This window comes from Hydra vulgaris, chromosome 05, assembly GCF_038396675.1.
Source record: "Hydra vulgaris chromosome 05, alternate assembly HydraT2T_AEP".
Classification (NCBI taxonomy): Eukaryota; Metazoa; Cnidaria; class Hydrozoa; order Anthoathecata; family Hydridae; genus Hydra; species Hydra vulgaris.
Window position 1 is genome coordinate 28,758,071 of NC_088924.1, and position 24,157 is coordinate 28,782,227.

Consider the following 24,157-nt stretch of genomic DNA (forward strand, 5'->3'; position numbering starts at 1 on the left):
ATGAGTTACCAAAGTATAAAGATGGGTGAGAGCTTTGAAGTTTTATTGATGTGCGAGGAAATAAACTAGATGAATAAAATTTTTTTCAGCATGGAGGGACAGATAAAATAAAAGAATGCAACTTTACTGAATGACAAGCTATGCAAGAATAAATTTTGGTTTTTTAAACTAGAGATAATAGCTTGTTTGAGCAGCAACCATGATAGTATTTGTAAAAAAAAGAAAGAGATGCAAACTCACAACAATGGGAGAGTGGCTCAAGCTTGTCAGATAAGGCAGGATTAACTACATTTACAATGTGCTGCTTGACCTGCACATTGTAATTTCTAGTTTGCTTGACCAGCGCTGTCATTTCTAGTCTGAAATTTTATTTGTTAATATAGGAATATCAACAATATTGCAATAGTTGTAAACAGTAAATTTTTTAAAGTGTTTTTCTTAATATTTGCAGCAAATAACTGAGTTTAGTTGGAGTTAAAATCTGCAAACCACTGCATGCCCCAAGCTATTACAGAAGAGAGATCAGATTAAAAATGGCTGCTTATTCTAAGCGATCAAAAAGTGAAGAAACTTTTTTAATACAAGAGTATAAAATTGAGTTGTATATCACTTTAGATGTAAGATTGTAAGGAAGATTGTCAGCAAAGATAGAACCTTGCAGTACCCCTAAACTTACGGGGAATGAAAAAGAGTAGAGGCTTTCCGAATGACTTTAATATTGCAATATAAAAAGATTATAACTTTACACTTTTCTATGAAGAAACTAAAACTTGAGAGAAGACTAATCATAGAATAGTTAAAGAGGTCAAAGAGTTTTCTAGATTTTTTAAAATTTTTTTACAAATTTAGCACTTAATAATAGTTTAGAGAGGAAATGTTGTTTTCAATTAACTCTCTCTTTCTTATTCTAATAAAAAGTAATAAAATCAGACCTATGAATTAGAAATGTAATATGAGACTTATTTTAATTAAAGACACTGCTAAAGATTTTCCAAAAGTCTCTAGAACCTAACATCTAAGAGTATTTTTTTTTTTAACATCTTCACTTTCAACAAGACTGCAAGCAACCACTATTAGAATTGAAAGTTACTGAAAAAGAAAAGATGAAGTTTATAAAGCAAGATAATGATTCACAGAGGACTTAAAAGATTGCAAATTATATGAATTGGGAAAACTAGAAGAAGAGAGTGAATTTCAAAGAACTGATGTTTAAGGAAAAAAACTAGATGAATAAGAATTTTTAGAGCACTTTGAAACAGCCACAGAAAAAGATGAGACTTTATTGAATAATGTGTAACATGAGAATGAGTTTTAGTAGATGCACAAAAGACAAAAGCTCTTTAGAGGAGCACCCATTAGAGTATTTGTAAAAAAGAGAAAGAGAAGCAACATTAAAACAATATAAGATATAAAAGAATATATGATACAAAATTTAGTATTCTAAGAATAAAGAAGCTTAGCATAATACAGGTTCTTTTTACATTGACTTCTTGCAATAACAAAAAGATATTTGTTCTCAATAGAGATGTTTTTGTCAAAAAGACAAAAAAATGATTATGGTTCAATTATAACTACAAAAGAAGGTGAAAAACATGGAGTAAAATAAGGCTTGATTTAAAACCAATGAGAATGAATAAAAACTTTCAAACTTGTTTGGATTGAGGAGGTTGGGTAAGAGGTGTATCTATGCATACATTATATATATATATATATATATATATATATATATATATATATATATATATATATATATATATATATATATATATATATATATATATATATATAGATATAGATATATATATATATAGATATATATATATATATATATATACATATATATATATATATATATATATATATATATATATATATATATATATATATATATATATATATATATATATATATATATATACTAGCATCTTCACTTCCAACAAGAATGCAAGTAAAACTAATTAGAGTTAGAAGTTACTGGAAGAGAAAAGATGAAGATTGTAGAGCCAGATAACAATTAAAAGACAACTTAAAAGATTACAAGTTATATGAATCAAGAAAGCAAGATGAAGGAAGCAAACACCAAAGAACTGATGTTCGAGGAAAAAAACTAGAGGAATAAGATTTTTTTAGAGCATTTAGGAACAGTCACAGAAAAAGGATGAGACTAAATTGAATGACAAGTAACACAAGGTCCAACTTTGTTTACAATGCATTATTTTTGGCAACTTGCACATTGTCTAAAAGAGAAAGGGCATCATTAGAAAATCTGCCCCAGATATGGTTACAGTATTCTGGACAAGGCTGGATTTGAGATTTATAGAGATAGAGAATAGAATCCGAAGTAAGAAAGTGTCGAGCTTGATAAAGAGATGCAACCTTAGCAGATGCTAATATTACAACGGATTTGACATATGGTTTCCAAGAAAGATTGGAAGTAAGGGTTTATCCTAGAAGATGAAGGGTAGTTGACTCATCGAGTATATTACAGTACATAAATATAGGAAGATCTATACTATTGCGGTAACAATTGGCTGAAAAAAATTGAGTTTTATCCGAATTAAAATTCACCAGCCACTTTGAGCCTTTATACTGCAGCAGAAGTGAGATCCTTTTCATGCTCAAATGTCTCCTCCAAGCAATCAGAGAGTGTTGGCTCCTCATCATGACAAGAACAAATGGTAGTATCATCAGCAAACAATGCCACCTTAGATGTGAGAATATCTGGGAGATCGTTAATGTAAATTTAAAAGAGTATAGGACCAAGGATAAAACCTTGAGGAACCCCTGAAGTTACAGAATAAGAAGAAGAGTGCTTTCCATTAAGGACACCTTTTATACTACGATTGGAAAGGAAGGATTCAATAATCTTAAAGATGTTACCAGATATACCGTAAGAAGAAAGCTTATGGAGAAGACCAGCATGCTAAACGTTATCAAAAGCTTTAGAAATGTCAAGAGCAATGGCCTTAACCTCTCCACCTTTATCTAATGCACAATAAAACCTATCAGTTATTACTGTTAAAAAATCAGCTGTAGAATCAGAAGATCAAAATCCATATTGATGATCAGAAAGTAAGTTACTAGATTCAAGATGAGAGATTAAGTGTTTGTTAATTAAAGATTCAATAATCTTGCTTATGATAGGAAGAAGAATAATGGGACAGTAGTTAGATGAATCAGATTGCTCTTCAGAATTTTTAAAAATAGGGATAACAGATGCCGCTTTCAAGCAGGCTGGAAAAATAAGCACTTGTTGAATGGTTTTGAAAGTATAGACCTCTGGTGAACACTTCTGCAAGACTAGAACAGGTATGTTGTCTGGCCTGCAAGCTGTAGAAGAGTCTAAGCAGGATATCAATTTAGATACAGAAGCTGGAGTGATACGAATGTCAAACAATGAATCAACCTGTTTGACGGCTAAATCAGGTAGAATGCAACTAGCGGAGTCAAGAGATGATATTGATGAAAAGTTCTTAGCAAACAATTCAGCTTTGTCTATAGGCAAGGTGAAAAAGTCGAAACCATACAAGAGAGGTGAAATAAAAGATTTGCCTTTATTATTGATACTATTAAATATTCTCCAGAAGTCATGAGAGCCTAATTTTGGTGATGAAATACAAGATTTCATGACCTAATTATAGCGGGCTTTGGCGTTAGACAAAACCTTCTTACAATGGTTTCTAGCAATAAACAGCCATCTGTTTTCTGGAGAATTGTTTTGCTGATAGATATGGAAGTAATGGTTTCAATCGGAAATTGCAGCAGCACAATGTGAGGAAAACCATGGAAAAGAGGGAGGCTTGGCCTGGAATTGTCGAGAGAGAATAAAAGATTCCATGCCAAACTGAATCCACAAAGTTATGTAAGAGGTACATTTGTCAGCAGAAAGAAAAAAGATTTCTACCCAAGGGTCATCACCATGAAAATCACAGAAAGAATCCCAGTCAGCTTTAAGGTAGTTGTAAGAGGTACAATGATAAGGGGATTCAGATGATGAAGAAGAATGAGATAATAGTTTTAGAGAGATCAAACCATGATCAAAAAAACCTAAGGTTGAATTTGGAGAAACTGAGCACTGACTTGGATCAGAAACAAGATATAACTCGAGTAGAAAAGGTAAATGATTCGGGTTGTCTGGAAAGCGAGTTGGAAAGTTGACTATTTGAGTTAGGGATTGAAAAAAGCTAAAGTTGTGGGCTTTAATGCCTGCAGAGTTACTGACACTAGAACCAAGCAATTCAGTGTGATGAGCATTAAAGTCACCAACAACAACAATATTAGCTGATGGATAAAGAAAGAGGGCTTAGTCAATTTGATCAGAAATAACAACAAAAAGAGTGTAGCTTTAAGATGAAGGAGAGCGATATAGAACAAAGAGAAAGGCGATAGAGTGAAGTGGTGTTGAACAAAAGCACATGAAAGAATAGCCTGTGGATTCAAACCTAGTTTTCCGACAAATGGGTGAATTCTTATGAATGCAAATGCCCAGGCCAAGCATGTGACTATTGGAGTCTTTACGAATTAAAGGAAGATAACCATCTACACTACGATCACAAGATGAGACAGCTGAACTCAAATTAGTCTCACAAAGAGCAAGTAGGTCTGGTGAACATTGCAAGAGATAAGACTCAACAGAAGAAAAGTTACTTTGAAGACTACGAATATTAGTGAATGATAAGTTTAGAGGACTTGGTAATGACGATGGTTTTTTGTGTTTTATACTTTTTGGTACTTTGTTCATTTTTAAATTTGTTAAAGAACTTGACTCAAAGCATAGATAGTACTCAGAACACTGTTTAATAGCCCAAGCAATTGCCTCATTACTATTAATAAACCCTAAGCTGTAACAAAGGACTCCAAATGTGGCCTTGGCAATGCACACCAAAAGTACAAACAGGGACACCAACAATGTGCAACGTGGCACTGTTAATACTTTGATATTTTTCAGCCGTTGATGGAATCAGCCTCTCTGAGAGCCACCACAGTGCTGCAAAACCTGACTACCAGCTGGCCTAAGAACCATAAAACTAAGTATTAGAGCTGTACCCTCATTAGAAGATAATAGAATGAGTCATAAAAGCAGAGACCCAAGCAAAACCCATGCATTGAGTCAAGAAGATTTGTCATTCAACATCCTGAACTGAAAACAATGTATTAAAAATAGATCTGTGCCAGCCTAATAGATGAAGAAGGGGTGTGAGGCTGGTCAACAGATAAAATCTGTTTACCCGTTAAGTCTTTGCCTAGGAGGCCTCCTACAAGACAGTAGTTGGATGCATTTAGCATCTGCCCAAGATGAGTATTTTTATCGAGACACCATCTCTAGTCTTTACTGATCCAAGAGCACCAAAGCAAGGGGTGTTTTAAGTTAAAGTAGACTTTTCCTAACCTTTGCCTAAAAAAGCGTATCCTACAAGGCAGCAGGACATGAAGCAGATTGTACTGGATTACATGTTACCAGTAGCAGGATAACCTGACCTGACAAATATGTATGGATATAAACATTTGTTTGCTATTTATTTAGATACTGGCATATTATACATATTTGTATAAACTTTAGTATTTATATAGTGTAGTATTTGCCAAAAAAGGAGATGATTAAAAAAGGATTAGAAAAAACCTTGTATTGAACAACATTTTTTTTTATATTAGAGAAACAGCAAAAGGAAGGCTAATGCTTGATAATGATCATGATGATCATGATGATGATGAAGATGATGTATATATATTTATATATATATACATTTATATTTTTATAAAATATAATATGAATTTTGAATTAAAAAAATATAATTTAGCATGTAAAGAGCCCTATTTTTTATTGAACCCAACCCAAATTTTTTTTGGTCAAATTTTTATGCCGGTCACCTATATTATAGTAGTGTATCAATCTCAAACAGAGGTTGTAAATTTTAAAAGGTTTAAAATTTCTTTCATTTAAGTTAAGGAGCAAGATAAGGATCAATTCTAGCCAACCACCTTCGGAACATTTACAATCAAAACCTTCTTGAAACAGCAACTAAACAACTTCTAGTTGGATAAATTTATATTTGGTAATTCTACTGGTTTGTTAGAATATAGCAATATTATACTTTTAAACTCTACACTCTCTCTCTCTATAAAAATATGATATACTTAAAGTAATTTAAACTTTATTGCTGACAGAATCTCAAATCCTTTTTTTGTATGGAATAACGTTGCCATATATTTGTAGTGGATTTTCTAATGATGCCCTTTTTCTTTTAGACAAGGTGTAAAAACGCATTGTAAATAGTTGGACTAGTATAGTACAGTTGGACCTGCACTTGCAGCCAACTTTCAACCATTGTCACATTGTCATAACATTGCTTCTCTTTCTCATTTCTAAAAATACTATAATTGACGCTGCTCGAAAGAGCTAGCGTCTCTTGTGCCATCTACTAAAATTCATTTTTGTGTTACTCATCATTCAATCAAGTCTCATCCTTTTACTGTAACTGTTCCTTAGTACTCCAAAAATTCTTATTTATCTAGTTTTTTCCCTTGAACATCAGTTATTTGGAATTTGCTCCCTTCATCTTGTTTTCCTGATTTGTATAATTTACAATCTTTAAAGTCATTTTTTAACTATTATTTTACTAAAAGATAAAATTTTTCTGTATTAAATGATTATGGTTTAAATTTCCATTTTTTAAAATATTTATTGCTAAGGTTGTTTATCACATTCTCTTGTGGTTATGCTTTACATTTATATGAAAGATAGATCTTTTTTTGCTAACATATTTAAATATTTTTTTGTTTTTAATTTTTATTTCTCTGATTTTTTTAGTCCTTTGGTGTTTACAAGTAAAAATCTACATGATACATGAAGATAAAATAAAAGTTTTTAGAGCATGCAGAAACAGATACAGTAAACAAAAGAGACTTTGCTGAATGACAAGTCAAACAAGAATGAGTATTACTAGAGATAATAGCTCGTTTGAGCAGTGTCCATCATAGTATTTGTAGAAAAAAAAAGAGATACAACTTTATGATGATGGGAAAGAAGCTCAAGCATAGCAGATAGAGCGAATCCAACTATGTTTACAATGTGTTTTGGACCTTGTCTAGAAAAGAAAGAGCATCATTAGAAGAACTAGCCCGGATATGACAACAGTATTCCATACAGGGACGAATAAGAGAATTACAGAAGTAGAGAATGGAATCAGGAGAGAGAAAATGGCGAGCACAATAAAGAGAAGCAACCTTAGCAGATGTTAATTTAGCAATCAATTGTATATATGGTTTCCATGAGAGGTCAGTACTGAACAATAATCAAAGAAGACATAAAAGAGAGGACTCAGTGAGAGGGTTGCCATTCATTAATATAAGAATGTCGACAGTATTGCAATAGTTGTTTGCAGTAAATAATTGAGTTATGTTGGAGTTTACAAGCCATTGTGAGCCCCAATCTGTTACAGAAATGAGATCAGATTCAAGATTGTTTGCATGTTGTAAGCAATCAAAAGGAGAAAACTTTTTCTCAAGACGGGAGTATAAAGTTGAGTCATCAGCAAAAAGAGTTACTTTAGATGTAAGGTTGATAGGATCATTAATGTAGATAAGAAACAAAACAGGCCCAAGAATAGAACCTTTAGAGTTACTGGAAATAAAGAAGAGAGTTGGCCTTCGAGGATACTTTTAATAAAGTGGTTAGAAAGAAACGATTTGATAACCTTAAAAACTTTTCCAGATACACCATATGAAACAAGCTTAAGGAGAAGACCAACTTTGTCAAAATCCTTAGATATGTCAGGAGCAATAGCACTAGCTTCAACGCCTCCATCTGATGCACAATAAAATCTTTCAGTCACAGTAGTAGAGCAAGAGGAGTCTGACAGCAAGTTAATTGACTCAAGATGGGATGTGAGAAATTTGTTTATCATAGACTCAAAGATCTTGCTAATAAAAGAAAGAAGACTGGTCGGATGATAACTGGAGGGGTCAGAATGTTCACCAAAATTTTTGAAAACTGGAACAACAGATGTTATTTTCCAGCATACAGGAAATAAGGACTCGGTCAAGCACTTATAAAATAATTTTAGAAAAAATTATAGTGAGTTCTGGAGAACAATTTTGTAAGACTATGACAGGAATGTTGTCTGAACCACAAGTCATAGAAGAGTTTAATTGAGATATGACTTTAGCAACGGAAGCTGGAGTGATTTGAATATCTAAAAATAGGTTAGCCTGTTTAATTGGAATGAAAGGAAGAGAATGGCCCTAAGATTCGAGAGTCAAATTAGAAGAAAAATTTCTTTGCAAATAGTTCTGGCTTTTCCTTGGGAGAGATAATAAAATCAGTCCCGTGAATGAGAGATGTAATGCTAGACCTACACTTGTTAAAAACGCTATTAAAGATTTTCCAAAAGTCTCTAGAGCCTAACTTCTGAAATAAGATACGAGATTTAGTGAACTGAGAATAATGGAGCTTTGCATCTGACAGCACCTTTTTACATCTATTTCTACATCATTTGTTCTCAAAAGAGTTGTTCTTTTGAAAAAGATGAATAAAATGATTATGATTAGATATACCAGCTGCACAAGAGGATGTAAACCATGGAGTAGAATGAGGCGTGACCTGGAACAGATGAGAAGGAATAAAAGCTTTCATTCCTACCTAAATCTAGGAGGTTATATAGGAGGCTCTTTTATCAGCTGAGAGAGAAAAAACATCAACCCAAGGACCGTCACAAAGAAAACCATAAAAAGAACCCCAGTTAGCTTTATGGTCCTAGTAAGTAGTGCAATGATAGGGTGAGTCCGAAAAGGAAGTACAAAATGGTCAGAACCACCTAAGTGAGAAAAAGGAGAAACTGAACACAAACTAGGATCAGAAACAAGACATAAATCAAGGAGAAAAAATAAATGATTAGAGTTGTCACAAAAACGAATCACAAAGCTTGATTTATAAACTTCATCTTTTCTCTTCCAGTAACTTCCAACTCTAATAGTGGTTGCTTGAAGCCTTGTTGGCAGTAAAGATGTTTAAAAAAAAGAAAAAGAAAAAAAGAAAATGCTAACTAAATGCATAACACAAATTTTTTTCTCAACATCATTACTTCCAACCTGCAAGCAACCACTATTAGAGTTGGAAGTTAGTGGAAGAGAAAAGATGAAGATTGTAGAGCAAGATAACGATTGATAGACTTAAAAGATTGCAAATTGAATGAATCAGGAAAGCAAGATGAAGGAAGCGAATTCCAAAGAACTGATGTTCAGGGAAAAAACTAGAGGAATAAGAGTTTTTGGAGCACTTAAGAACAGTCACAGAAAAAGTATGGACTTAATTGAATGACGAGTAACACAAGAATGAATTTTAGTAGATGACACAAGAGATGCTAGCTCTTTAGAGCAGTGCCCATTATAATATTTGTAGAAAAGAAAAAAGAGAAGCAACATTACGATGATGTGATAATGTTTGGAGGTTGGCTGCAAGAGCAGGTCCAACTATGTTTACAATATGTTTTTGCACCTTGCCTAAAAGAGAAAGGGCGTCATTAGAAGATCTGCCCCAGATATGGCAACAATATTCCATACAAGGCCAGATTTGAGATTTATAGTGATAAAGAATAGAATCCGGAGTAAGAAGTCTCGAGCACAAAGTTAACCAGCCATTATGAGCTATATGCTGTAGCAGAAGTGAGATCCTTATCAAGCTTAAATGCCCCCTCCAAGCAATGATGATGAAAATGAGTTTTTTACAGATAAAACACAAATACAAAACATTAAAATAAAATAAAACTACAGAATAAACTTCAACACCTAAGATTTATTTCGCTTATTAACATACTAATTATTTAACTTATAACACAATAGCACAACAATAATACCGAATAGTTACCACAGCTTAAAAAAACTTTTTATTTTTATATTTTTTACATAATATTACATAATAATTAAGAAATTTTTTTTTTTTTTAAGCACAGGCAAAATTAAATTTTCTTTGTTTTTTCATTTCAAAAAAGAAACACTTGAAGTTTGCTATCTATGTTGAAATTGCATCAATTGAGAAGTTTTTAAAGAATACCTAAATAAAAAACATCAAGATATTTAACATTTTTTTAACAAAAATATATACTTTGCGCGGATTTTATTTTGCCCGCCTAAACTGACTTACACGGTGTGGAGGCAAGTACAGGCTATAGCCCGCCATTTTTGAAGAAGCCTGCAAAAATAACCATTTGCGAAGATAAAATTAAACAATTATAATAGTGAAGATGCATTAAACAAAATAAAACACAACATTTTTTAGTTTAAAAATATAGTTTTAACCTGCTCTTCTGACCTTTTTTTTTTGTTAATTCATCTCCCTAAGGCCGAGAAGGCCACTACAATAGAGGAGGCTACTTAATTGTGGTTATAACCCTCTCTCAACTCTATAACTCCAAAACACAAACCTAGACGAACAAGGTCGCTGTGTGAAGAAACAAGTTGAGCGTGGTACTACTAGGGACATGGTGGGGTTCAAACTTGGAACCTCTCGCTTATGAAGCAAGCCCTTTACCACAACACCACTACCGCTTCAAGAAAAATTGTGAAAAACTGTGCTACGCTAATTTATTATTAAGAGTGTATATTAACATTAATTTGAAAAACATACAAATATTTAGGTTATTTGTCTGTCTGGTTGAACAAATAGTCAATTTTAAATAATGTTTATAGAAGTTATCACAACAAAAAATTCTTATCAAAATTACATAACCTAACATTTGGTTACACAGATAAAGTTAAGAAAGCTGTATCTTTTTGTATTTAAAAATATATATTTGTATTACAAATATGACATACATAATTTCCTCTACGGTTATACCGTTCTTTATACTCTGGTGTGGTCTAGTGTAGTACTCTTAAAAATATTAAAATAATTTCTACAATATATATAAATATATATATATATATATATATATATATATATATATATATATATATATATATATATATATATATATATATATATATATATATATACATAAATATATGTACACATAAATTTATATATATAAATATATATAAATATATATATACATATATATATATATATAAATATATATATATATATATATATATATATATATATATATATATATATATATATATATATATATATATATATATATATATATATATATAGTTGATGCTTTTTTAAAAAAAAATTGTTTTAATGACCAGAAAAAGTTTAAAAAATTTTTATTTTCATTTTTTGATAAACTGCCTGCCCCAAGCAAACTCTCAGCTCATGTAGCGGCACTTCCTTGTAGCAGCAGACCATTAGATAAAGTTAAAGTTTGACTATAAGGTAAAGTAAAGTTTTTCAGTAATGTAAAAAATTTACGAACTTATATATTTTAAATTCCCTAGATAAAATAGATTTAAAAAATCCAAATAAAAGTTTCACACATATAAGAAAAAAAATTAACAAATACTATCAAATTTGTCGCACAACATCCAAACTTCCTCTCCTCCTTTGGGTGTTCCACTAACTGAGCTCAATCGTAGTATTTTATATTCACAACCTTTTTTGTTTTCTAAAAATGTAATAAAAAATTATATATAAAAATGATTTAAAATCAAAAAAAGAAACAAATTTAAAAACTCAAATAATTATAAAAAATAACTAACTGCCATCATAAATTGGCACAGAATAGACAGTAGGCAAATTAATCGTGTATCTACCATCTCTGTCTTCAAGAAAACAGTGAAAAGCAAGAACTACAGAGTGAACATCCAAGTCTTTCATTAATGAAGATGCTTCAGACTGTAAATCTTCTGAAAAATTTAATAACAAAAAAATTTTATAAATTTTTGATTTGCACTGTTTATTTACTCTTATAGAATTTATAACTATAAAAAATAATAGCAATAACTGATATGATGTTTTATAAATGACTTTAAAATAATAAATAACATTAATGAATATAGCATTTTAACTTTTAATTTTTTTACAACTTAAAATCGGTAACTGTTCAAAGTTAAAAAAAGTGATTATTAATGCAATAAAAAACAATTTTTTTTAACCTCCACCTTTAATTCATTTAATTTAACTTCCACATTTAACTCGTTTAATTTAACTCTCACATTTACTTACTTAATTCAACTCCTACATTTAAATCATTTAAGTTAATTTCCAAGTTTAATTCATATAATGTAACTCACAGATTTAACTTAATTTAACCCCCAAGTTTAACTTATTTAATATAACTCCCAGGTTTAACTCATTTAATTTAATCCTCATTTAAAACTCATTTAAATTAACTCCTAAATAATGTTTGCATAAGTGTGCTAAAACTAAAGTTATCTTTTTAAAGAAAACTAAAAAAATATTGTTGTATTCAACACCATTGTTGTATTCAACACCATTAGTCTAATAATAAATACTTACTGCTGCATTCAACACCAGTTAGTCTATTAATAAGTTTTTTGTCTTTCCGGTCTTCAAGTTGTTTCACAAACGTTTCAACATCAATAGGAGGAGTTATATTTTTATAATTTTTAAGATACTGTGACTGAAGCACTCTTTCTTTGAACAAAAAATTTTTTGTCTCTTTTGTTTTTTCTTGTTGAACAGCTACATGCTCTAGTCTAAATTAATTTAAATGAGTAAAAAATAATAATACAGTAAATTATTTTTAACTTGAACCTCCAAAGGACCAAACAAAAAGGTTCGACTAAAAGAATGATTTAAGTGAAGTAAAACAATTTTTGCTTTAAAGGGACTGGACTGTAGAAAACTGGACTGTAGAAAATTGGGCTGTAGAAAACAGTTAATTGGTGTTTGACTTACTGGGAAATAACTGTAATAAAAAATTATAAAAACTTTTTTTATTTAATCATAATTATTTTATAAATATTTAAAATTAAATTATTCAACTTTTGTGCGAACAAATTAAATGTTTAATATACAGAAGCATGTTGGTTGTCCTATTTATTAATGCAAGACTATGTATATATTATACATAAGGTAAACAATACAAATATGTATATAACCAAACCATGTAATCAAATTAAAGCTTTTTTTTATTTAAAGAAAAAATGTTACAACAGTATTCCAGTAATTTGTTTAATCAAATAGTAATTAGTTTCAGGAGAATATCTCCTAGTAATTTTATTTACAGTAATATGTTGCAATTATTTTTATTGTCACAATAATTCCAGAGTGAGGTTGAATTTATCATGGTAATATACAATATGTACTTACACAGTAAGTTAATATCTATGAAAAAGTAAATTACATAAATAATTTTATATGTTCAAATGAAATTTACATTTCTGCATAAGTAATTAATTTTTTTAAATTACATCACATAATAGTTTCACAAACTGTAATTTACATATAAAAATAACTAATTTAAAAAAAATTATATTACCGTATTTGTCAAAAAACTTGCATATTAGAATGAATTACATAAATTATGCTACCACATGTAAATTAAATTTACAAATAAAATACTATTTTTTAAGTAGGCATTTTTTATTTTAAAAGTAATAAAAAAATTTTGATTGAAAATAAATTATACAAAACAAAATTTAAATTACATAATCTTACATTTTATATAATTTGTAAAGTAAATTAAAAGTAAACTATAGTTAATAAGTAAATTTACTTATATTCAACAATAACTTTGAGAGGATTTTGTACAAAAGTAATGCAAAAAAGTAAAACTATAAGTAACTAACATTTAGTTTGCAGAGACATTTGATCTGCATGATTTAAGGTATTTCTTCCTTGTAAAGTTTTAAAATATCAATATTAGGTTTCTGCCCATGATTAAAACCCTCTCTAGTTCTGGTCCATGATAAATCATACCGCCTCAAAAATATTCAATCCCTGGCCAACCATTTAAAAGGTCTGAAACTCAGACAAAGATGAAACATGGCATTGAGCTGAAGACTATTATTAATTTGTAAAAGAGTTAGCAAAAGTCTATTAACAACGGTATCAATTAAATATATAAATTATTAATTTAGGACATTAAGCATTTTAGAACACTGCCTATAAATGCCTTGCATTAAAATTATAATATTGCTTCATGCAGTATAAGTTTTTGCTGTAATCATTATTATTTATATATTATTATATATCATGGTATATTATCATATGGTAATATAATATACTATCATATACCATGATATATAATATATATGTATAATAGAGACCGCCTATCCGTTACTGTTTATCGGATTGTGCACTGAACTATCTATGCTGAACGGTTCAAATTACTTACGGATTGATTTGATCCAAAAGTAATGTATTGGGAAAAAATTCATTAAAATTTTTTTCGGATTACTTTTTCGGACTGCAATCTGATTCAATGCTTTCGGATCGGATTGCAATTTGAAAATTTTGTTTTGAATTGGAATCCGAACCAATATTATTTTTACGGATTTATACGGATTCAGAATTAAGAATGCTTTTGAAACAAGATTCATTTTTATTTATTTACAATATTCAAATATACAATGAAACAAAATGATTTTCATGTTAAGAAATAAAAAAAGTCAAAATCACACTGAAAATTATTCATTTTTCAAATTCATTTCCTGGCCACTCAATGTCTTGAATTTTGCTGAGTTGCTTAGTGTTTTCTTTCATATATACCAACATCTCAACCTTTGAGATTGAAAGATTGGTTCTTCTCAAGCTATATATATTCCCTGCTGTTGAGAAAACTCTTTCAGATGTCGATAATGCAGCTGGTATACAGAGGTTTTTCCTGGCAAGCCTTGACATTATTGGATAAATATACTGGTTTTGTTTCCAGAATTCCAGTACATTAGTATTTGCTGGAACTAGTTTTGAATTCAAATACCCTTCAATTTCAGCAGAAATGGCTTTCTTGGTGCTTGTTTCACCTCCAGGATTAATGTAACCTGCACCAAACACTTTCTTCCTCAGTTTTTCAGTGAAATCAAAGTTGTCATCATCTTCATCATCCAACATTAAAGGGGAAGGAGTGTTTTGGCTAGCCAAAATTTCTTTTTTTGACAGTTCTTCCATAGCTTTCTTTACTGCAGTTTTGATTACTTCAAAATTTTCCCCTCATCCACAAAGCACATGCCCTTGCTGTTAGGACCTAAAAGATGTGCAATAGAGAATTCAATATTTCGGAAATATTGAGGGAGTATTATTAAAAATATTAAGCAAATATTATTTCCTTAATATGTGCCTTAATAAAACATGATGCATGCAAACAGTTTCCGAAAAAAAACTAGTTTTTGATGCATGCAATAACATAAAAATAATAAAAAATAATAACATAAAAATAATAAAAATCTTTCATCATTTTTACACAGCAAAAAAATTTAATTTTACAAAAACATAGCATAGTGATTCATTTAGTGAATCACTATGCTATGAGTTATGAGAAGTAATGATTTTGGTAAAACTATAAATCACTATTATGTTTTTGATATGTATACACACTATACATTTTAATAACTGAAACAAAATACACATCATGAATGCCATGTGTTTCAGAAAACCTGTGGGGTCTAACCTCTATATTAACTAAAAATAGAAGCCAAAAAGCTGGATGTTTATCCATCTAGAGTCGGTCATTTTTATGGATTATATTTCAACAGAGTTTTTTATTACCTTTTATTGCATAATATATTATTTACAATACACATGACATTACCCTATGATGCTTTTGGTATATATATATATATATATATATATATATATATATATATATATATATATATATATATATATATATATATATATATATATATATATATATATATGTGCCGAAAGATTCAGAGTTCGATTAACACCACATTCCTGGTAGTACCGTGCTTAACTTGTTTCTCCGCGCAGCGGCCTTGTTTGTCAAGGTTCGTGTTTCGGAGTTAGAGAGTTGAGAGAGTATTATAACAAGTAGCCTCCTCATCTGTAGTGGCCTTCTCGGCCTTGGGGAGGTGAATTATAAAAAAATATATATATATACCAATCAATATATATTTTCAATATATATCATTAGTATATAGGTTGATATATATAAGTCATTTACAAATAGTCAAAAACTAATGTTAAGTAAATACCATGAAATAGTATTAATAATACAAATAATAATGATAACAATAATGATGATAAATTACTACGTTGAGGTATTACTTGGTACCATTTAGTGTTGTGTGGTCTTAATTTCTGAAAATTATTTTTTACACTATGAAAATAAGACTAAGTATAAATCTTACTATAATAAGTATCAAAATATACTAGAATTTTGTTTGTCATTACTTTCAGATACTCAACGATATCACGACTGATAAGTTTAAAATTATTATAATAACTTTTTTATTATTAGTTTTTATGACTAATTTTTGCAATTGTTATGTTTATTTTATTAATTTCTGTCATAGTTATAAATTTTACTATAATTATTTTTACCATTGTTTTTATCATTAGTTATAATTTTTAGTAAAGTTATCATGATATAGTTACTATTTTTGTTTTTTTATTCACATTATTATTAATATTATTATTTTTACAAATTCATCAAAGATGTACAACAGGCTTATTAAACTGTCATGGAGTTTTAAACTTAAAAGTAAGTTTAAAATAAAATAAAATTTTATAATTTGCAAATAAATATATTCATATAACTGTCTTGTCATTACTGCAAAAGAGCATTTAACAAAAAATAAGTTCACATCGACTTACTAACCAATGTTGCAATCAAAAATTTACTAAATAATATCGAAAATTTACTATATAATATCAAAAATTTACTAAATAATATCAAAAATTTACTATATAATATCAAAAATTTACTAAATAATATCAAAAATTTACTATATAATGTCAAAAATTTACTAAATAATATCAAAATTTACTAAATAATATCAAAAATTTACTATATAATACCAAAAATTTACTATATAATATCAATATATAATAAATATAATTTTAAACTAAAATTTTCAGTAAAACATCATTAAACTTATTTTTTAAATTTATTTGTTAAATATTTATTTTCTGTTTGTTTTGCTAATCTTAACAAAAAAAAGAAGTGAAAATCGATAACCGTAACTAAAATCGATAACCGTACTAAAAGAGATTTTTGGAAATAAAATGTTCCTCAGGTAAGATCACGATTACTTGTCCCTATGCTTTTATAATATGTTGAAATAAAAATATGCTACATTTTACGCTTTAAAAATTTTAGTTTTTATCTTAATTTTCATTTTGATCTTTATTAATTAATTTTATTAAACAACAAAAGTTATCTTATATATTTTATTTAGTTTAATAACATTTTCTACTCAATATAAGAAAATATCAATTTTGTATTTTAAATGATAAAGCCAAACCTAAAGATGAAATAATATAATTATGTAAACGTGTTATAATCTAATAACTTCTTAATAATTTGTGTGTTGTTAACACATTTATTTTTTATATTGTTATAGTTAAAATAGAAATAATAATATAAAACTAACATCTTATAACATTTGTAAATACATAATCAATAGTTAAATTAGTAAGATTAGTAAGATAATTAAATAAGTAAAATTATTTTTTCAAGAAATATGTGTTAAAGTAAAAAATTGAAAGCTAACAAAATTTGACAGGGCTTTTTGACGACATCTTTCATGAGAACATTTAAACATACAAAAATATAAACCTTGTTTTATTTTTTTGTTATTTTACTATGAGTAATTAGGAATTATAGTTCTTATTTATTAAAGTCAGCTTATAGCAAACAGTAGTTCAGCTTAAAGTAAATAGACAGCTTACGCTAGATAGTACATTTAAAATGAATTTTTCTTTAAAAAAAAAAAAGATTTGGTAAATGTAAAATGTTGTTATTTATGATTAGACAATCACTGCCAGCCCTTAGGTTATGATATATAATTTATTACTTGTATGTTTTCTTTTGTAACGTGGTGTTCTGTGTAAAAGTAAAAGTATTTTTTTTATTTTACTTAATAAAATCTTTATTTATTTTTAAGTTATCTTAATCATCTTATTTTAAAACCTTTTAAATCTTATTATTAATATTCTTATGTTTTAAAACAGTTACCATAAAGGTATAAAATTAACAGATCAAAATACTACAACACGCTTATGCAATACTATTTATAACATGATTAAAAACTTTTTCCACTTTCTGAAATTAAATTTTGACAAATTTAATTTATTTATTTAAAAAACAAAAAGCATAAAATAAGATAGCAAATTAAATAAAAACAACATGAAAACTATGCTAAACTTATACATACAATATATGAACAAAACTTATACATACAATATATGAACAAAACTTATACATACAATATACGAACAAAACTTATACAAACAATATATGAACTATGTTGAGTTTTGTTACCTTAAATAATCTTATCTTAAACTCTTAACTTGTTATCTTGAATATTTTTGTTGTCTTTGTTTAGAAAATTAATAAAAAATTTTTTTAGGATATAAAGTTTTATTTAATTGAGCACCACATTAGGCTACTAAAATATACATTTAGTTAGTAATATATATACTACTTTGAAGTGAGCAGTCTTCCACTAAATTACTACCGAATGTTTAAAAGTTTTGAAAATTTTCAAAATAATCACAAAATAATGAGCACAATTGCCACTATAAATTTTAAAGTTTTTCCTGACTTTTCCCTGAGTAAAGAATATTTTCCTCTGAGTTAAACTTTTCAAGTTCACTGAGTTTTCTCTGACTTTTCTATATTCTTTCTGGTTCATCAAAGAGATTATTATTTTCCTTACTTAAACATATTCTTCTACAATAACACCTATATCTTGCAAACATATTATTATAAGTATTAGCAAAATATATTTGAAAAAAAAAATTATTGTACAAAATATAAAAAAAAAAAATTATTTTTCCTAAGTTTCCCCTGAATTTTATAAAAATTTTAAAAAATCCCTGAGTTTTCCAGGTTCTCTTTGGGATTCATGCTATTTCCAGGTATTATAGGTTTTCCAGGTTGAGTTTTTTAACAGGTTCGATACTAACTTGATTAAGGAGGTTGTACTCTTGTGGAGGTTACTGGCCGTAATAGTACTGGCCATAATAGTGTCATTTCAGACAATAAATACAAATACATATGAACTGAAATAAATATAACTCCTAGAAAATTTTTAAGAAATAACTAACTTTATTAAAAATTTTTATAATAACTTTTTTTATGAGTTTTTTTTCAAATTTAAATTATTTTGTTTGCAGAAACTGTGGAATACACATCAAAATTGAATGTGAGGGGCTTCGCATACTGCATCATAAGAATGAAATGGAAAATGAGCCAAATGTGCTAAAGCATTCAAAAATGCAAGGCTTCAAGAAAAATAATTTATAACACAGAATGATGAATAATATGGAATATATAATATGTTATATGTTTTTATGGTAATGTTTATGTTATGTTAATATGTTTTTTCATAAACTGTTCATTAAACAGTGTACGGAATGTAAAAATATTATCTGAATGTTATATACTTCTAAAATCTGAAACTATCAGAACAGTCTATTCTGATCATGGAGCAAATTATTTATTAATAACTGAAAAAAAAAAAAAAATGTCAATACGAAAATGAGTTAGTTAACAAGCTTATCTTAACTATAGGTAAAACTTTATTTAAATAAGCATAAGTGCCGATGACATTTGTCTGACGAGATAAACTAGTTATAAGTGCTGATCCTCATCAAAATGCCAGTTATAACAGACGCGACTCTGAGGAGATGTTTATTACTTCATCACTACACAAATTATGTTTACACATTGGTATTAATGTTTTTTTTCCCATTCTGAGGCCTTTCATTGTTGTATGCATACTTTTTATTTTTTATTCTGTTTTTTGTTTTATTTATTTTTTGTTTGGTGATATATTTTTTGTTTATCTTAGTTCATATTAGTATTTATACATTATTTACTATTTATTTACATATTATTTACTGGTAGTACTTTAATGGGTTAAAAACTGTGTTTTTAACTCATTAAATAGCAAATAATATTTATAGTATAGTATATTCAAGCAGAGGTGTACACGCAGACTTTTGGTCAGTTGCCAGAAGGGTGACTGAAAATAACCAGTTCATTAATTTTGGTTGCTGACTTTTTGAGTTACCTGTCGCTATTTTTTATAAAACTTTGGCATTCAGCAGAGTTTTAGCATATTTTAGTCATTTTTCATTACAGAGCAAAGTGTAGACTAGAATTAATTTGCGTAAATAAAAATAATATTGTTAACTATTGATAAGATTGGAATAACTATTAATATCTCTTTTCTACTTTCAGATTGTTTTTGTCCGACAAAATACTTAAGGATCCTTTGGCTGACCAAGCTTACAGATACAGAACTGTAGCAGGTAACTGTAAAGATTTGGAGTGTTATGTATGTAAAAAATATGTTATGTATGTAACAAATAGTGTTATGTTTGTAACAAACACTATGTAAGAAATTTTCACTTTTGTTCTGTTCCTGGGTTGAAAATGTGTTTTCCTAACCCATTAGAAAAGAACAGAAAGGAACTTGCTATAATTTCAGAAAAACTTTGCTTCTGTGACCAGGACAATGAAATTTAAAAAATGGCATGTTTTCAAGAAAGTTTTCGATTTGTTTTTAATGCCGAGCTTTCTCCTATAATATTCCTGAACTGCTAGTTCAGGTCTCCCCCTTCTACTTTTTAAGGACCTTATTTATTTTTTTATTAAGAAATTTCTAGAGGACTTTTTTTAAAATTGACAATTGTGCCCCACCTTCCCACCTCAAAACCTGTGTCGTCGGCCCTAGAAACAATCTTATACTTAACATAATCTTTTGTTTGTTTATCACAATTTAATTATTTATTTTAAGTTATTATGTATTTAATGTTGTATTTAAAAATTAGGATTATAAACAAGTTATAGATAGATTTTATAAGTTAGCAATAAGATATTTGTAAAGCTAATTTAGTTTCATGAATGTATTACGCCAATAGAACTTTACTATATATTGAATAAGAAAAAAAAAATTTTAAATACTTTTGTGAAAAGTATTCTCTTAATCAAAAGTACTTCTTCTATTTTATAATAAAAATAAAGATTTTAGTTTGCTTTCGCCTAATCTATGATAATCTATGACGGAGACACTTATGTTTTATGTAATGTTAGTTTATGTAATAGTAATTAGTCAGCAGACGATAAGAAAAAAACATTAATAAAAATTGCAAAACTATTTTACATTCATTTGAAACTAAATTTTACATTCAACATTTTACTATTTTACATTCCTTCAAAGCTAAATTTAAGATTTTGAAATTATATTTAATTTAAAGTCTTTTAAAATTGAAATTTTTTCTTATAAAACAATTTGGTTTTCTGTAAAAAAATTCTCAGTTGCAGTTAAATGCTTTTTTTTATGAGCTAAATAATTTCTAAATAAATGTTGCATAAATGATATTAAAAGATAATTTCAATAATCCAAAAGAAAAAATTAAACTAAATGCCTAACTGAATACATTTAACATTTACAAAAAATGCAAGCTCTGTAACGATTCTTAACAATGCTTGTCAAAGTATTTATTTTTTTTGCAAATTTTATTCTATTAGTTTATCTGTAAATCCTTAAATAAAATTTGTAAAATAGTAAAAATAAAATAGTATTTTTGTTTAAACGATAAAATTTTCTTATGCTCTAATTAATAATAGAAATTGCAGAAAGCAAACTTTGACACAGTGACTTTCAAAATATAGCTTTTATTGTAATTTTAGATTCTTATTATAAAATTCTTGAACTAAAAAAACAAAAAAAACTAGAACTACCAATAAAAATCAATAGTCGCTCTTTTGGGTGATTTTACTGCATCAAAGGAATATTTTTATTCACCTCTGACAAAATTTGGTAGATTGGCACCATTTGGCAACCAAGAGTGTTCACCTCTGACTAGAGTATTTTTAACCCATAAAATAGCAAATAATATTTATAATACCAATTATAGGGTGGTTCATTTTTTATTTTACAAGCTAGTCCATATTAGCCCCATGTGACACCAGCGGTAAATGGGCCCCATACGGGAAACCCATGTGGAGCCCATGAAATAATTCATACTGAGCCTACTTTGGGCCCAACATGTTGGCTAGGTTTAGAACTATTTTTGTAAATATCTTTATCTGCCTTTAGCATCAGTGATTTAACTACCACAAGGCCAGTGTAAGCAAAACCTATGATCCCACAAACAACAGTGTTCAGGGCCGCAAGGTTTAGGAGCTTCAAAATATATTTAAAGACTTTTTTTTTTAGAAAAGTTATTATTCCAGAGAAACAGAAATTGGGCACATTAGCCACGTATGCCTACTGGTCAAAAATATTTGGCTACACCACTGTGTAATTTAGTTACTACACTACACCACTGCGTAATAGCCAGAGCTGTAGCGTAGTTACAATTTATATGTAGATTAAGAAATAAAAATTGTGGTGATTGGAGCTTGGAAACAAAATTACCCAAAAAAATTTACCATCCCTACTCCAAATGTGAGGGCAAAGAATTAGTAAAATTTATTATTTTTATGTTCTAAAACTAAATTTAAGTCAACAGGTTTTAAAATTCATGTACGTAATTTTTAGTGTTCAAAAGTAACCATGAGCGAGACTAGATTTTTTCAAACCAAGAAGAGAAGTTAGTACTTCTCGTGAGACAGAGAACAAGACGAGAAATTTAACAATTTTTGAAAACAAATTTATTAAAATCCAAGTAAAAAAAAAAAAATGTAAACATGGTTTTGACAAATAGACACAAATGACATTTAGTTACATTTAGTTTACATTTGTTTACATAGTAGTTTACATTTGAGTAAACAACTTTTTCAAATATTAATTCAGAATTTTTTTGCCAAACTTTTACAACAAGACAATGTTTTCTCTGATTAAGATGATTTGTTCTACTTTTTCTGGGTGTAAGTTGTGTCTGGATGATCGGACGACATTTCCACCTGAGCTAAAAACTCTCTCTGATTTAGTTGAACTTACTGGAATAGCTAAATGAAGAGAGTTCTGGCAATGTATTTGAATGCAATTTCCACTAATCAAGAATCAGAAAGTCTTTTTTGGCATCAGGGAGATATTCATACTGGCACATTTCGCTCAAAATAGGATTCAGTTCAGATGTTGGCTCTTGTGTTTCAAGTCTGATGTTTAACTTGCGCTTCAGTTTTGAATTAGGGGACAAATCTGCTGAAAGGACTCTGGCAACAGGTTGGCACTCAACATTATCCTTGTTTGAAATTTTTTGAAGAGCTTCAAGTGAAGTCCCTTTAAAGCAGGATTTAAGTAGTTTGCTGCAGCACTCAATAAGTTTCCAGTATGACAAAGAGGAAATCTTTTCTCAATACAGCTTTTCAAGTTTTTTGTATACAAGACACCGTAGCCATTTTTTCCATCCGTCTCAATAAATTGATCAATTTTGTCATGGATTAAATAAAGTGAATCGGCGACAGTGTTAATTGTTGGAATAGACTCAGCTGACCACGTTTCTGTAGCTTCTTTAAGTGGTGCCAAAAATTCTACTGCTCCCTCGATTGATTTCAATGGGGATGCACTGATGGTCTTAGAAGAAAAAATATCTTCATTTGCACATAAGCTGATAATTGCACTCTTTAGATGTAGGATAGAAGCCATGAAATCCAGTTCACTATTCCATCTTGTGTCAACATATTAGCGTAACTGTCTAAAATTGATTCCTTGAGCGTCTGATTCTGATTCAAGCAACTCAGCTGCAACTGTTGACTGGTGAGTTAAAGAAGCTAAATCTTTGCATGTTTGCAACGCATCATCCATTCCAGCAGTCATTCCAAATGAGTCTCGAACTGCACATTGCAAAATATGATTGTTGCACAAGTATTGGTCAAGGCGCTTTGACAATTCGACTGCAAGTTTCATGTTTCTTGCCTGGTCGTTCACGCAGTACATTGGCAAATCAGCAGGTAAATTTAGTTCTTCTAAGAAAGAATCCAGCTTTCCTTCAATTAAGATACCTGTGTGTCTGCCTGGGAACTGTTGGACATGGGGTGTCCAGTGATGTAGTCTCCAATTTCGTCAACAGCATGAAAAGTCCAAGAGATGTAGCTGTCCTGAGCTCTAGAAGTCCAAAGGTCAAAAGTAAATGCAGCACTTTTTAGATTTGGCGTAATCTCCATTA

General features: G+C 28.9%; 1 protein-coding gene across 1 annotated transcript in view; it reads right to left on the reverse strand.

Moving 5' to 3' along the window:
• Positions 1-24,157, reverse strand: part of nfkb1 (nuclear factor of kappa light polypeptide enhancer in B-cells) — a 73,944-nt gene that overhangs the window by 24,370 nt on the left and 25,417 nt on the right. Inside the window, 3 exon segments of the mRNA NM_001280866.1 lie at positions 11,445-11,546; positions 11,641-11,787; positions 12,401-12,600. Coding sequence (NP_001267795.1) covers positions 11,445-11,546; positions 11,641-11,787; positions 12,401-12,600 — 449 coding nt within the window.